The sequence below is a fragment of the Aethalodelphis obliquidens genome, unplaced genomic scaffold, assembly GCF_003676395.1.
Source record: "Aethalodelphis obliquidens isolate GAN/ISIS:26980383/991018 unplaced genomic scaffold, ASM367639v1 scaffold2, whole genome shotgun sequence".
Classification (NCBI taxonomy): Eukaryota; Metazoa; Chordata; class Mammalia; order Artiodactyla; family Delphinidae; genus Aethalodelphis; species Aethalodelphis obliquidens.
In genome coordinates this window covers 65,501,949-65,518,383 of record NW_020837946.1, presented here as the reverse complement: position 1 = coordinate 65,518,383, position 16,435 = coordinate 65,501,949, and the positions used below count along the sequence as shown (strand labels likewise).

The 16,435-nt window shown below is 34.3% G+C and overlaps 1 protein-coding gene across 7 annotated transcripts in view; it reads right to left on the bottom strand.

The window, feature by feature from the left end:
* SCN1A (sodium voltage-gated channel alpha subunit 1) overlaps window positions 1–16,435 on the bottom strand; it is a 161,074-nt gene that overhangs the window by 23,354 nt on the left and 121,285 nt on the right. For all 7 annotated transcript variants that reach the window (XM_027129294.1, XM_027129279.1, XM_027129304.1 and 4 more), the window contains 3 exons: window positions 6,627–6,747; window positions 4,679–4,833; window positions 2,765–2,938 (listed from right to left, as the gene is read on the bottom strand). In XM_027129294.1, the coding sequence (XP_026985095.1) occupies window positions 2,765–2,938; window positions 4,679–4,833; window positions 6,627–6,747 (450 nt within the window). The remainder of the gene's footprint in view (window positions 1–2,764; window positions 2,939–4,678; window positions 4,834–6,626; window positions 6,748–16,435) is intronic.

Genomic DNA, 16,435 nt, shown 5'->3' with positions numbered 1-16,435 from the left:
ACTTGAGATGTGCTATAATTCCTTTTGTCTTTTTTTAGAGTGTTATGCTGATCCTTATGAAGTAATTAGAATAGAACCGTGAAAAATAAAAGTATTATTATTGCAAAACTATAAAATTCCCTTCAGAATTATTTTCCTAAAATATTTCGGAAATGGCTATTAAAAACCAAACTCGTAATAATAAATAAAATCATCATTCTTCCACTAAAAAATTCAGACATGGAATAAGCATAAAAGAGAAAAGCAAAGCTCAGGAATTTTCAAAAGGATTAAATTATATTTAGATTTAAAGCCTAGTGTGAAAAATTATGAGCAGTTGAAATATGATATAACTTCTAATGCTTGAAATCTCAAATATTAGAAACTTTCTCTTTGTGACATGCTGAAGCAATTATTCTTTTGAGGTTTCTTCCTTTTTTTTATTGAGGTATATTTGATTTACAATATTATATTAGTTTTAGCTGTACAACACAGTAGTTCAAAATTTTTATAGATTATACTCCATTTAAAGTTATTATAAATATTGGCTATATTCCCTGTGCTGTATAATACATCCCTGTAGCTTATTTATTTCATACATAGTAGTTTGTACCTTTTAATCCCCTACCCCTATTGTGCCCCTCCCCCATTCCCTCTCCCCACTGATAACCACTAGTTTGTTCTCTATATCTGTGAGTCTGTTTCTGTTTTGTTATATTGACTAGTTTGCTTTACTCTTAGATTCCACATATAAGTGATAACATACAGTATTTGTCTTTTCCTGTCTGACTTATTTCAGGTCCATCTGTGTTGTTGCATATGGGAAAATTTCTTTTCTATGGCTGAGTAGCATTCTATTGTGTGTATATATATATATATATATATATACACACATATCTATCATATCTTCTTTACCCATTCATCTGTTGTTTTGTTTTTTTTTTTTTACAGAAGCTGTTGCGGGTAGGAGTTTATTAATTAATTAATTAATTTTTTTTGCTGTGTTGCATCTTCGTTTCTGTGCGAGGGCTTTCTCTAGTTGTGGCAAGCGGGGGCCACTCTTCATCGCAGTGTGCAGGCCTCTCACTATCGCGGCCTCTCTTGTTGCGGAGCACAACCTCCAGACGCGCAGGCTCAGTATTTGTGGCTCACCGTCCTAGTTGCTCTGCGGCATGTGGGATCCTCCCAGACCAGGGCTCGAACCCGTGTCCCCTGCATTAGCAGGCAGATTCTCAACCACTGAGCCACTAGGGAAGCCCCTATTCATCTGCTGATGGACACTTAGGTTGCTTCCATATCTTTATATTATTATAAATAATACTGCTGTGAACATTGGGGTGCATGTACCTTTTCAAGTTAGTGTTTTCACTTTCTCCGGATATATATCCAGGAGTGGAATTTCTGGATCATATGATAATTCTATTTTTAGCTTTTTTAGAAACCTCCATACTGTTTTTCATAGTGGCTGCACCAATTTATATTCCCACCAACAGTGTACAAGGGTTCCCTTTTCTCTACATCCTCGCCAATATTTGTTATTTGTGGTCTTTTTGAAGACAGCCATTCTGAAAGGTGTGAGGTGATACCTCATTGTGGTTTTGTTTGCATTTCCCTGATGATTAGCAACGTTGAGCATATTTTCATGTGCCTATTGGCCATCTGCATTTTCTCCTTGGAACAATTTCTATTCAGTTCTGCCCATTTTTAATTTAGCTGCTTGTTTGGTTTGATGCTGAGTTGTATGAGCTGTTTGTATATGTTGGATGTGAACCCCTTATCACTCTTTTGAGGCTTTTTTCAATTCACTCATTTCATAGTAACACTGTTAAGCTTTTCAAATAGCTCTGGGTTTGCCTTTTTTCAGAATTAAAGAGATATGATGTATATGCATGACCCTTAGTTCTAGAAATACTTTCCATAAGAAATCTGCATAGTTCTGCTGGATTATCATCTTTGGGTAATAAAACTGTGGCCTATGAAGTTTGTAATATTTCGAACACACTTTTCTAAAACTGAAATTATGCCAAACTTAAAACATATAACATGATGTTTACCTTTAACAAATCTCAAAGGCAGCCACTTGTTTTGGGTAGATGAAATATTAATCATTAGGTTTACAAACTCTGTGAAGGGCTGTTGGTACATTATGGGCTTGCTGCAAATCTACAGTTACACTGGGGAAACTCCTTATCACAGAATGAAGTAGAGTTTTTCACTACACCCCGTACATCTTACTTCCTATAATGGAGTTATAATCTATATAATCTACTCTTTAAACGTATCCTTTAAAAACTTTGAGAAGATGAAAAAGAATTTTTAAAAATTGACATTAGCTTCCACCATCATCACTGTTTATTGAATGTCTTTAACTCTGTATGCACTAATATCATCATTTTACAGAGTCAAAAGCCAAGTAAGTTACTCAGTGGCACACAATCAATCAGTGGTGGGGCTGGGATTCAAGCTCAATTCTGTCTGATTCACAACGTAAGTAATTTAAACAACATACCCTATTTCACCACTCTCCCTACAAAGTTCTGATACGTTTTTTCCCAGCTTTTTATTCTAGATAACCACCACAAATCCCATCCCCCCATGCTAAATCAGTATTAAATTAGCTTATTTCTTACAAAAACTACACTATTATTCAGTGAATTAGTTTAGTGTCTACTAAGTAGCATATCCTGTCAGCATAACAGAGTGATCAAAGATTCACTATTTTAGAATTAGTTTATAGATAAAACAAATTACCTTGAATGGAAGATAAAGATAGGAGGATACTTACATCAACAATTAAGAAGTCTAGCCAACACCAGGCATTGGTGAAATATGTCTGATAGCCATATGCCACCCATTTTAGAAGCATTTCCAGAATGAAAATGTAAGTGAAAACCTTATCAGCATATTCCAACATTGTCTTGATCGTCTTTCGCTGATCAATATATATATCCTCAAATGCCTATAAAGAAAAGTTATGCATTTTAGCTTTCTGAAACTATTATACTATTACAGCTATTATGAGCTAGTTTTTCTGACCACATATAAATATCTTTTCCTGCTTTTATATATATGACACTTCATTGGAATAGGAGGGTAGAGGAAGAGTAGCTATCGCTGTCTTTTCTTTATCTCAAAGATCTTTTAATGAATCAGGAGAAAAGTTATGCTCTCTATTGATATAACTGGAAGGAAGAAGTAAAAGCGTAACTCTAATGAATTAGTTTGACTTGTTCAGGAAATAGTTCTTGATGTCACATCTTGATGCTGCTACCCTAACTTGAAGTTATTTATTCCTTTTGTTTCATATCTTTTGCTTCCTCCTGTTGGCTTTTTTAATTTTTATTTTTTGCCATAGAAAGGAGGTTGAAGAAATAAAAAGTGAAGGCTTATATTTTTCATAAAGCAGAAACTGTAATTGATCATCACATTGCCTAATTTTACTATACAGTTGAGTTCATTTGTTCCCTTTGTCCCCTTCATTTTGTTGATAGTTTATATTTCTCAGCAAAGATATGGTGTGACAAGGATGGTAAGATGAATTTACTTCTCATTTAGACTCTAATATCTATTCTTCTTCTAATATGAACCTCACTTGATATTTTATATCTAAGTATATATTCATTGAAATGGTGAAAAACTATTTCTTGTCTAAAGTGCCATGTAGATAAAATTTATTTCATCAGAGAGATATGCAGAAAAATATAGGTCTGTGTTAGAATTATACACTTCTAAGTTAAAGAAACCTAAGTAATTGCATTTCAATCAGGCAAGTTTTATCATCTTTCCATCCTTTATCTATCTATCTATCAACCTATCTATCTATCTACATCTATCTTATGGCTTAAGTAGTCTATTTGTGTCAGCATTTTCCTAAAATGCTATCTATATGCTATACTTTATATTTTTGTAAATGATTTTCATATAAATTGATTCTGATGAACACTTTTATATAGAGAGAAACCAGTCCTTAAATAATCCCTTAGGCACGCTGCCCAATATTTATTTTTACTAATATCCATTGTTCTCTGAGTAGCATAAGAACAGTGGACCCAATTCAAAACGGACAGAGAAGTGGTTCCTAAGGACTTTTTGACTGTCCATAAAGAGATAATAATAATATCATTCATAAACAAAATTCATCAGAACTTAGAAGTTATAGATACCCAATCACAGGACTTTACTGTAGTTGCCATGCTTACTTTCTTGTTAAAATATGAGTAATTAAATACTCATGTTCTTTGGTTATAATGAATAAACTAGAGGGACAAATTTGGGGGGTTACTTAATAATAAGCAAAAATTAATAAATAGCTTGTTAGAAGTATATGTATACATAATAAAAGTCCAGAACTGCATAGTTATACATTGTATATAGTCTGTAAGAATGAAGTGGGGTAATTAAAGATGCACTGGAGATGGGTAGAAGGGTGGGTGGGTGGGTATATGGGTGGATGGGTGTATGTATGGATGGATATAGCGATACACATATGTTTAAGGAAGAAGTCATAAATGGAGATAACAGTTTGGGGGCTATCAAACAGAGGTGATGGCTGATTCCACAGAAATGGATGTAGAATGAGGGTTCAGGAAAAATAATGCATTGGATAATAAAACAATGCTACTGAAAGGATTAATAAGTCATTAGTATTAGGTGATTCTAAGGCTTGGCATTATAGCATGTTTGCTTAATATTCACTCACCAGAGCACCACTACTAAGGAGAATCATGAAAACAATGAAGGTCTCAAACCAGTTATGTTCAACTATTCGGAAACACGTTCTTCTCAGGTTCCACCATTGTTTTCCTCTCCCTTCCTCCACACTAATTTGACAACATTTGAATCTTTGTACACAGCCTGCAAGTATAATGTTCAAACAGGAGTAGGTAAATAACTTCTGCTGCTTCAATGATACCCTTTGGCGTGTCCTGGATTCATCTTCTCATTGCTACTGCCATCTCTATCTTGCTAGGATAACTCTCTAAGCCTGGAGTAGTAAGAGCACATCTATTAGCAGAGTGAAGTTGTGAAAGTTATTCAGCCTCTTTAAACGGTTCCCTGGATAATACCTGTTTTTTCTGACCCAACTGCTATTGTCCAAGAAAGAACGTTGTAAAGTACAAGTACATGTTAAGTAGCTTTGCCTTGTACTATATCATCCTATTGCACTTTGTTGAAGTCACTCTAGGAAAGGACTTCAAAGTGAAATTAATAATAAGCAGAAAACGTCCCTTTTAAAGAGGATGCAGAGTAATAATATAGTTCTTACCCAACAATGCTGTTTATTACTGTTTAGGTTCTCTTGTGGTGCTCCTAGAAGAGCTTATAGAATTTTCAAGATTAATTTAGTCCACTAAAATGTGATTTGACTAGTCCTGCTTTGATTTGGTGTTGCCTTCCCTATACTGCTTTCACTCACTCTAACAAGAATTAAATCAACAGGAACCATAATGGAAAAGAATATAAAAAAGAATGTACATATATAAAGCTGAATCACTTTGTTGTACAGCAGAAATTAACACAACATTGTAAATCAACTATACTCCAATAAAAAATAAAATTAAAAAAATAATTAAATCAAGAGAAATTTGTGAGCACCTTTGTAATCACCATAGAGGATATTAAAAAAAAAGAAAAAGAGAAAAAATGTAAAAAGGTACAGAACGTGGACTTGCCCCCAGGAAACCTACAATCTGGTTTTTAAGAACAGATATAAACAAAAGAACCCTGCCTCAAGTCAAAAAAAAAAAAATCAGGTATGCTTGAAGAAAAGGGAGAAAGGAGGGGAAGGGAAAGAAGGGAAGGAAGGAAGAAAGCCAGTAAAGATATATATAACAGTTCAAATGAGAAAGAGAAGAACCCTCATAAGATAATACATGATTAGTTATCAGGTGAATTAAAGAATATCTTTATTTATAGCTGTTCAGAGGAATAAGAAGTTTTTTCCACCATGGTCGGATGAAGGTAGTTCTGAGGACTTTGAGTGATGTGTATAATTTATACAGGAAAAGAGGGAGAAAATATATATCAGGCCTATGAGGAAAAAAATCACAAAATAGAGAATATGCAAATATATTCATACCTTCAAAACTCAAATTCCCAAGAAACTCAGACCATGGGAAATACTAATCATGGAGAAAACAAAGCTCTTAGACTTATTGTCCATATTGTGCCAGGCTAAACTAGATACTGTGCAGGGATCAGGTATTGGGCAGTGCTTATTTCCTGTTTCACCCAGCAAGCATTGGAAAGTAATGATTTTGTTAAAAAAATACATCTGAGCATTTGCAACTCATTTGACTTTAATAGCTAAAAAATTACTTCTAAAGTAACTTTTGTGTATGAGAATTTTTACTAGTGTTTAAGATGCCAACTTATTGCAAAATCACCATTTTATTTGAAATATTATAAATTAGTCATTAGTTTTGATTACATTAAAATATCTTTTCTCCATGTTCATGGTCCCTTACACATAATGGGCAGATATAACCAAAACATAACATGAGATTTTAAATCTGTTGGCATATAAGAGGTAATTGAAATAGATTGACTACAAAGTTCTATTCTGAGTGGTCCATTTTGGGTGATCAACAGCTAAAAAAAAATGCACTCTATAAAGGGAAGATTAACATGAAGATCATGTTCTTTACCTTCAGTGAAACAGGCTTCAGGTTCAAGGGTTTCCTCAGGTTCCACTACAGGCTGTTCCTCGGCAGGTGCTCCAATGTCTACAGTGCTGCCTTCGGATGAGCTACTGCTTTCATTAAGTTTCTGAGCATGAGATGGACATAAAAAGTAAATCCCTTTTATTTTGGTACCTAAGAAATAGCCTAGCAAGGAAGGATTAGTACAATGAACTGATTCTGGATTCTCCTTGAAATGAAGAGATTTTAAGATTAAAAAGAAAGAATGAATAAGAAGGGGAAATAAGGAAATCATCTATGGTAACTCCTTTACCATAATTTGCAATGTATGAAGTCAGACTGCTATGTTATGAAGTTTCAAACGGCCATCAAAAACATGTACTAAGCAAACCACTGTCCTATGAATTAGAGAAGCCCCAGAGGGAGGGGTGGGAGAGGGGAAGTTAGTGATAATCATTATCACTTTACAAATGATAAAATTAAGGTTTAGACAGGTTAAGTAACTTGTCTAATGTCATATAACCAACAAGTGAGAAAGCCAAGATTTGAGAGAATTGTTGCCCAAAAGCCCATGAGCCCAAAGCCCATGCTCTGACTTCTGTGCAACCACCCTGTTTCTGAAATAAAAGAAACAGTGTATTCACATGCTTATAATTCTTCCATCAATTTAAAAGCGGAAATAATCCATAGAAAAACTATCAAGATGAGTCTAACAGATGAAGAGAATCTACCATTCAATCTTGAAGTGAAACACAAAAACAAAGGCACCTTGTTTACAACATAAACCAATAATGGAATTTTACATAATACATATATTCAGTGTCTTCATGAAAATTAATTCATCAGATGCAAAAAACTAACTTTTGGATATGTGTAGACATGAGTTCTATTTAATCTTTGTTTACAGTAATCATGCCAAACGAATTATATACTTGTTATAAAGCAAATGTCATAATAGTAACTTAAGCACAAGCAATAATAAAACATTTTGGTATAATATTGCTTTAACTCACAGAGAAATTTTTTTTTAAATACTGCTTGAAAAGTCTTTAAAATTTCTGAACAAATCCAGCTTTTGCTTATCACAGTTCTTCACACATAGTGCTAGATATCAGGCTCCTTATCAAACTTTGTATCCATTACTAAATATTACTGATAACCCAGATTTCAGTTAGCAACTGAGTACTGATGTGAACCTAAAATAATATAAAATTAATTTATGTCTACTTATTGCCTCCCTAAATATCCTCCCCTGATGTGGCTTGCCTAGATGATGATAAAATAAATTGATACCTTTTTTTATGTATAGTTACTCCAGGTCTTACTGGGTCAGACTTTCTCCAGATGAGAGCTGTCGCCAATATATCCAACTTTATTCTTAAGAATATTCTTTAAAATTATCTATTCTTGTCTTATAAACCAACTTTGTAATATGTTACCAGTTACTCTACTTCTAAGCATATTTTCCCTTTAATGCATACAGTTGGGAATCAATCTACATTTTAGAAATTTTAAAAGGATATAAAAGATGATTAAATGCCCATTATTAGCACTCAGTTGGAAGATGTGCTCCTGGAAAGTTCCCAGGTATAGACAAGTGATCCTCTAGATGTTTACAAATTAATTTCCAAACACATTTTAAGCAATGTAATTATATTCCACGATCTGCCTGGACTATGGCAGGAAAGTAGAAGTGTGCCTAGTGTCACTTAAATTCAGCATGCTCTTAATTAAAGATGTCTTTTTTTTTCTTTTCTTCTATCCTAAACCTACTTTTTAAACCAAGTTCCTGATTCCGATTCTTTGCAATATCATTCTTTCAGCACCTAGACTCAAACCTCCTTGTCTTATTTATTTCAAATATTGACAGTAAAGTCATTTAGTTCTACCTTTGAAATAACTCTTCTCTCAGTTTCATCTTCCAAATTCTTATGAACTCTCTGTTGACTACTGTCACTTTTTTTTGGACAGCTATAAATAATAAGTTCATCCTTATTCTCGCCTCACCTAATTCTAGACCTTTGTGGAACACAAAGCCTGAATTATGCTACATGCCCAATAAATAAATATCTGTTTCAGATATTACTACCAAATGAAATTTCTGTCTCCAACTTAGCTTTCTAACCAAATTTCCCAAATCTATCTTTCACAGAAGCTGTCCTTTAGTTAAGGTGAACTTCTTAATGTTCTCTGGCTTTTGCTTATAGTGGCTTTTGCCCATCATTGTGGAAGAAGAATAATTATGCTCTCATCTTCAACACTTTATCGGCACAATTCTTTCGGCACGTACTTTTTATTTAGCCCACCTCCATACTAACTGACTTACCAAGCTAACGATGCTTGGCATTTTCTCTGTAGAACACAATGACTGATGCCAGTGGTGTGCTGATATTTTCTCAGGAGGTGGGCTACACTCTAGTACACTTGTACATCTCTTCTTCCACCTGGTGAGTTGTGTACTTATCAAAAATAAGTTATGTTTGTGTTCAAATCAACCTGTACTATTGTAAATTAATGTAATTACAGAATTTACTCTTGCATAATTTGATAAAATGAGTTTGAAAACAAAGTTATTTATTGTATTCATAAAAACTAAGTTGAAATCATTGCATAAACTAAATAAAGACAAATCTCTCATACATATACAAACACATTAAAAAAACTTATTGTAAAATTAGGTGTGAATAATTATTTTTAAAAAGGGGTATTGGGACTTCCCTGGTGGTCTAGTGGGGGGCACAGGTTCAATCCCTGGTTGGGGAGCTAAGATCCCGCATGCCATGGGCGTGGCCAAAAAATGGGGGGGTGTATCTGGGATATAAATTTCTGGAAGGATGCTAAATTCAGGTTGCCTTATAAGGTTCTTTAAAATCTTTGTCCTCTTTGAAAAACCTAAACTGGACTCATAGATGATGAATTACAGGTGTGGCTCATGCTAAAGTGATGATGCAGAACCGCAAACAATGAACCCAGACTGGAACAAGAGGCCCAAAGGCACATTTTAATTTAAGTATGTATCAATTTTCAAAATGAAGCAGTTTAATGTTTGGGATTGGAAGGAGTTTGTATACATTTCAGGAATGGGACATGATTACAGGTTCGAGTTTTAAAGTTAGTATTCATATCTGGTTTAAATAACTCCCTAAAGCAACATTTTGCAAAAGAAGCCTGGTAAACCACATCCTCGCTGACCCCCTTGATAGACCCTGATTCTCACACTAGCGAGGGAAACTTGCCCCACCTTTGTCATACTGACATCAGATAAAATGACAAGTGAATGTTAGAAAGACCAAACCACAGGCAAGTAGGCTCAGGCCAGTTAATATACTCTAGATAAATTATGCTAACCAGAGATAAAAGTTAGTGTTTTTTCCTATAAGTCCATACATAATGTAAATAAATAGCATTAGTATGAAAAAGAAAAGAAAAACACACAAAATGAAACAGATACAGAAGTGACTGAAGTGTGCCCAGGCAATGCACGGGAGGCAACAAGGGCTTTGACTGATGAGCTAAATAAAGAACATTAATAAGTAAAATTAAATAATAAATGTATTAAACAAATAGATTAAAATACATAAAAAATTAACAAACTGAACTCTAGCTTATTGAGTCATTGGCATCATCTTAGGATTCTGCTGACAACACTAAAGTTTGTGTGTTTTATTGATTTTTTTTCCCTAAGAACCACGTGCTATACTAATATCATCTGCTACATTGATAATTCATTAATTTCTCTTTATTTATGTTCCCTTTGTTTTGTTTTTCCTTTCCTAATTTCTCAAACTAAGTTCTTTGTCATGTTCTTTCATCCTTTCTTGATCATCCTTGTTAATAGTAAGATATTCAGTGACTGCTTGGTCCAATTTCATAGATTTTGGAAGAAAAAGTTCTTACTGTTTGGGAGGACATTTTAAATTTTTCAAGTGGTTATATTTTTTCTATCATTTTTTAATTAATTTCTCATTTAACTGCATTGTGATTAGCTAATTAATAACCCTATATGATATCTTCTATCTTGAATTTATTGGTATAATAGCCCTACAATGTCTGCTTGTTTGAATTTATTGAGACTTACTTTGAAATTTGTATAAATATATCAATACCATGGGCCACTGAAAATAAGAATTCTCTGTACATATAATTTTTGAGATAACATACATTTATAACATTTTTGCTATTTATATTATTCAAATTATCAACGTCCTTATTTAATTTTTCTTTGATTCATCACAGACTAAAAGAATGGTATTAAAACTCTCACAACCAATATACATTTATCAATGTATTCTTATATTTCTCATTGTTGAAATCAAAGATGATGTGGTTCTGAGTTCTTTATTTGGTTGGAGTAATAACACTATTACTCAAAAAGGGAAGAATTTTTAGATGTATGGAAAGAGTCCATCTCTATATTAGCACATGAGATAAGAATTCAGATAAAATACTAAATAAATTGGACAACAGCAAAACTAAAACATTCTCAAAAAAGTACTTGTATTGATGTAAAAACCAGTAAGGACAATTAATTTTTCCTTTTTTTGTTCTTACATTGAAATTTAATTTTATTTTGAAATCCACCATTCACATAATAAAGCAATTGGTTCTCATGGTCTTTGAGATTAATAGACTATTTAAATATCCATTTTAATGTTTATTAAGCCATTAATCAACCTTTAATTTACTAATTTCCAAATGAGCTAGTTCATTTAAAAATATGTATATTTTCACATGTAACTCTCAATAGCTCAATTTCTGTAAGGACTTATATTGTCCATGTATTTTTGGCAGGCTGACAATAAGTGAGCAGAGAGACTGCGGGAACCACAGCGTATCTGAAGCATCCACTTTGCCTTGTACATCAGGGCATTCAATAACCACTTAATAACTACAACCCTGATGGGAAGAGCATTTTTCCTCCTCAACGGATTTATGCAACATTTCATGCTTTTTAAAAATGTTCTGTACTATAGTAAATGATTTTGACCTTGAGGGTGAAGCAAAACAAAGGAAAGCAAATAGTACACTCCACAATATTTCTTTGAGTAAGTGATTAAATGGGTTTTTTTGTTGTTGTTCTCTGACTCGATCGTAGGATGTTTATGCTTTTATTTTAGACTTGGTTTGTTACAATGAGCTTATTTATAGGGTTTACTAGAAGTTCTATTTATAATGTGATAAAAATATGTTAAAAATAAATCTGGGGCTTCTCTGGTGGCACAGTGGTTGAGAGTCCGCCTGCCGATGCAGGGGACACGGGTTCGTGCCCCGGTCCCAGAAGATCCCACATGCTGCGGAGCGGCTAGGCCCGTGAGCCATGACCGCTGAGCCTGTGCATCCAGAGCCTGTGCTCCGCAACGGGAGAGGCCACAGTAGTGAGAGGCCCGTGTACCGCTAAAAAAAAAAAAAAATCTGGAATTTAAGGGTCAAAAGGATAGAGAATATGTGTGTGTATATATATGTATACACATATGTATTTTTTATTTCTGAAAAATACATATTTTAAAAGCTAGGCATATACTATATTAAAGGTGGAAATTTTACTGTGATATATATATATTAACATATATATTTAAGATATATACCTTAAATCATACATAGTTGAGATGCCAACAACCTTAAAAATATTAGTATTAATATTTCATTGTATACACTGTGCATTAGTAAATATTTCTAGTGTACACTAAGCATATTAAAAATTAAAATGACTTCTATTAAAAACTCTCAGCAAGGCAACAATATATCAAAGGAACAGACTCTGTACTGAGATTTAGCATTTCCACAGAGCAGTTAGAAAAGTCAAATATTAACTCATTAATTCCCATATCATCCCTACAACTCAGATGATTTCTTCATCAAGCTTTACATTGGAACGACAATCTTTGGTGGATTATTCATATTTAATAAATATAAAATTTTCTTATTAATTGTGAAATCTACTGTCATTCAAACACTTGCCTAAGGTAGGGGTAAAGGTGAAGAAATACAGCTCTGATATACTCTGAATTCTGCTTTAAAGTATGTCAAAAGTGAATTTTTATATAGATGATTAGCTATAAAGGAACAAAGGAGGTATTATAACCTCTCATCACATAATGGACCAAGAGAAAATTATTGTGATTGCAAATGAATTAGAAGCAAAAAATTGCAAAATTGCATTTATAATTCCCAAGCTAGAAAGCAAAATTGTAAACCAAATAATTTCCATTGTTAAATTTATTTTGCTGAATGAGTGCAGAATCTCTAATATTCTTTTGACATTAATTTTTGATGTTAAATGATAACATATTTAACAAATATTTTTAAAGTGTCTACTGGATAGGGGAACTGTATAACTACAGTGAAAGGGTGAAGAGTTCTCTTTTGAGTCAGACAAGCTTGGGTTTGAATCACAACGACTGGTTTTATGGACTTTAGGCAGTTATCTTGACCTCCATAAGTTGAAGTTTCTAATTTGTAGAATGATCCCTACTTTACATGGTTGTCATAAGGATTGAACAAGATAACACGTGGAATATGTCATTTGCTTACTGGATACATGGCAACAATTTCTGTAACAGTTATAGTTTGTAATATGTGTAATTGCTGATATTTGATCTTTTCAGCTAAAAAATATTAGTATATGCTAAACATCAAAATTAGGACCTGAAAAAATAAAATAGTGAATATAATAGGCCCAGTACCTAATGGGCTCAAAATAAGACAAGACAAGCAACAACTGCTACACACTATGATAGGGTAAGTATAGGGTATTTTGAGAGCACCACCTAACTCAGTCTAAGAAGAACAGGGTAGAAAAAAGTGACATTTGGGGCCAGAAGGATGAGTTGGGGTGGGAGTGAGTCAGGTGAAGAAATATGGGGTAAGAGAATATCCCAGATAGAGGGAACAGGAATGAAGATCAGAACCTGATAAAGCATGAGGAGTTTTAGGAAATGATAGATCAGTGTAGTTGGCTGGGGAGGGGTGGGAAGTACTATTACATGCGGCTGGAAAGGTCAGTAATGGTCACTTTTGCAGGGACTTGTAGGCCATGTTAAGAAGTATAGACTGGGAGCAATGGGAAGCTCCTGAAAGGTTAGAAAGCTGAGAGAGCTATGGCCAGATTTACCTTTTAGAAAGACCACTTATCATTATGTGGGAACTGGACTAGTGAGGAGAATATGAATGTGGGAGCCCTTTTTGGAGGCTGTAGCAGTAAAACTGAGAGATGATGGAGGTCTGACATTGGGTGGAGGTGGTGGGGATGCAGAGTAGACAAAGACAAGGTAGCACTGGTTGTATCTGGTGATCAATTAGGTGTAATAAGGGAGAGGAAGTTTGGGTATCCGTTGGCTAGATGGTAGTACTCTTCATGGAGAGTAGTTGCCATCTCACAGGAATCATGGTCCTGAGGAACTATATAGCTCAAGACAAGGAAATAGGCAAGGGCTGAAGGGACACCCCCAGTCAATACCCGGATGGGACTCTACACAGTGTTCCCTGAGCATCTGTCAGGCAATGATACGAAAATTCTGACTGTTTTCTTTTCTCCTCCACCTTCCTTCCTCCCTGCCCTCTCCCCAGGGAGGAGAAGCTTCATTAAAGATTAAGCTGCTAACTTAATTTGACTTAGGAATAGGCTTGCTTAGTTTATTCTATCTGTACACTCGCAAAAAATATAACTGATAAAAATGTATTCAGGAAAAGTGAGATTAACTTACATGATGCCAATTAACATTGATCAAGCACCTCATTTGTGCCAGGTACAGTGCTAGTTACTAGAAGTACAAAGGTGTATATGACCACAGGTCTTGTTCTCAAGTTGCTCACAAGATTAGTAAGTAGGATAGACAGATACACAACAGAGAAATAGAGTGCAATATAGACATTTCATGTTATGCAGGTAGTAATTGTACTTAGGGGAGTCTCAGAGCCTTGCCCAGAATAAGAATTGCTAGGTATCATGAGCAACAAACAACAATATGTTTGAGTGAATAAACTGACAGTGTCTTGAAAGACAACTCAAAGTTCCTTTTTTTGTTTTGCTAGATTTTGCAGAGAATGACAGGGATAAGAAGAGAATTTCTAATAAGAAATTATGGAGTCAAAAGGTATAAACTTCATGGAACTATGTGATTAGAACTGAAATAAGTCATGAGATATTAGACTGGTGAAATAGATCTCAAGACAATCAAGTTGCTCATGATAAAGACTGCCCTTCTCCCCACCACGGAAATGTGTTTCAGATGGTAATTCTATTGATACTGGTGAAATAATAGGATGAGGAGTGGGGGGATGGTCAAGATTGGAGACAGATTTAGGAGATAAAAGCTACAGGATTTGGCAGTAAATTTGATGAGGGGCTTCCAATTAGAGAAGTTGAGAAGGACTTCAGGCTTCTTGTAAGCTATTTGAGAAGATCATATGGTTGGGAGGAAAGTAGCTTGGACTTTTGTAAGCCAGGGAATGACGACTCTTAAAGAATTAGGAAATGATGCAGATATCAAGTAAAATAGGGCCACTGAACTTGGCAATTAAGAGAACACTGGTGATTTTTGAGAGAGAAAAGTAAAGGTGGAAACCAGAGATGATGCTTTAAGATGACTGAGCAGTGGAAATGGGAGACAGTGAGCACGTTATCTTTTTAAAGAAGATCAGCAACGAATTCAAGGAAGAAATTACAAAAGAAACTTAAGAAAAGGATAAAATCAAAGGAATAACTTTTAAAATTTACATGATTTTATTTTATTTTAGAATGAGAGAGTCTTGACCATTTAAACAAGCTTGTGGTAAGGGCTTAGAGAGAAGAAGAAACTGTAATACAAGATGGAGGCAAAACCTGCTGTATCAGAGACCATGAGGTTAAGAGACAGTATAGATAAAAAAGTGTGGAGGCATATATACCTATCTCCCAGTAGATTCTTAATATCCCCAGATACGTTGTCTGACATTTTTCTACAGGGAAAATTGTTATCATGATGTTAGTAAACTTGGATATTTGTAAAAGTCTTGGTATATATCCATTTGATTCAAGATTAATCAAAGACTTCCTATTCTTATTTCTTTATTTAACACACATTTACTTACTATATGCTAGGCACTGTGATGAATGTGGGCCATACTGTGTGATATGAAATAAGCTTAATTCCTGTTCTTATGCACATTTTAAAACTATTATTCACATAAGGCATTCACTGTAGACCTTTATGTGGTAGCACAAATTTAATTTGCTGATATTCAGTAATGTACAACAGGTTGAAAATTATCATGTGTTCTTCAATCTATACCATGTACAGTAAAGATAAAAGTATTAAATAAGAAAATATCGGCAAAGCAGTAAGTAAATATTATTTTAACACAGGTAATATCATTGGGAGGACAAATGAGATCTAGAATTAACTGTTCATTATGCATTTATTCATTCATTTAATAAACATTTTTTATGTGCTGTGGACTTAAGGTGAGTAAGACATGGTTGGTGTTTTCCCTGTTCTCAAAGGCTTCATAAGCTAATGATGTAACCATAGAAGTGCTTCCTAATTATTTGGAAGATTCTTATAGGTAGAATTAAACTCAGAAGGGTATCTCCCTAAAGCACAACTTTGAGTAACCATAGTTTCTAAGAATAAGCGCTCTGTAATTAGGAGAACTCCACAGGTCAGAAGCAGATCAGTGTAAATTACAGGCCAGCAGAGGAGGGAAAGGTCCCTCCAGGACTGAGGGAGACTGAGATTCTCCTGGCTATACCATTAACCTGTGCCCAGTGATGAGGGCTTGGTAGTCAACACCAACTCTACAGTGGATACCTATTCTTAGGTCTTCAATAAAGTGTC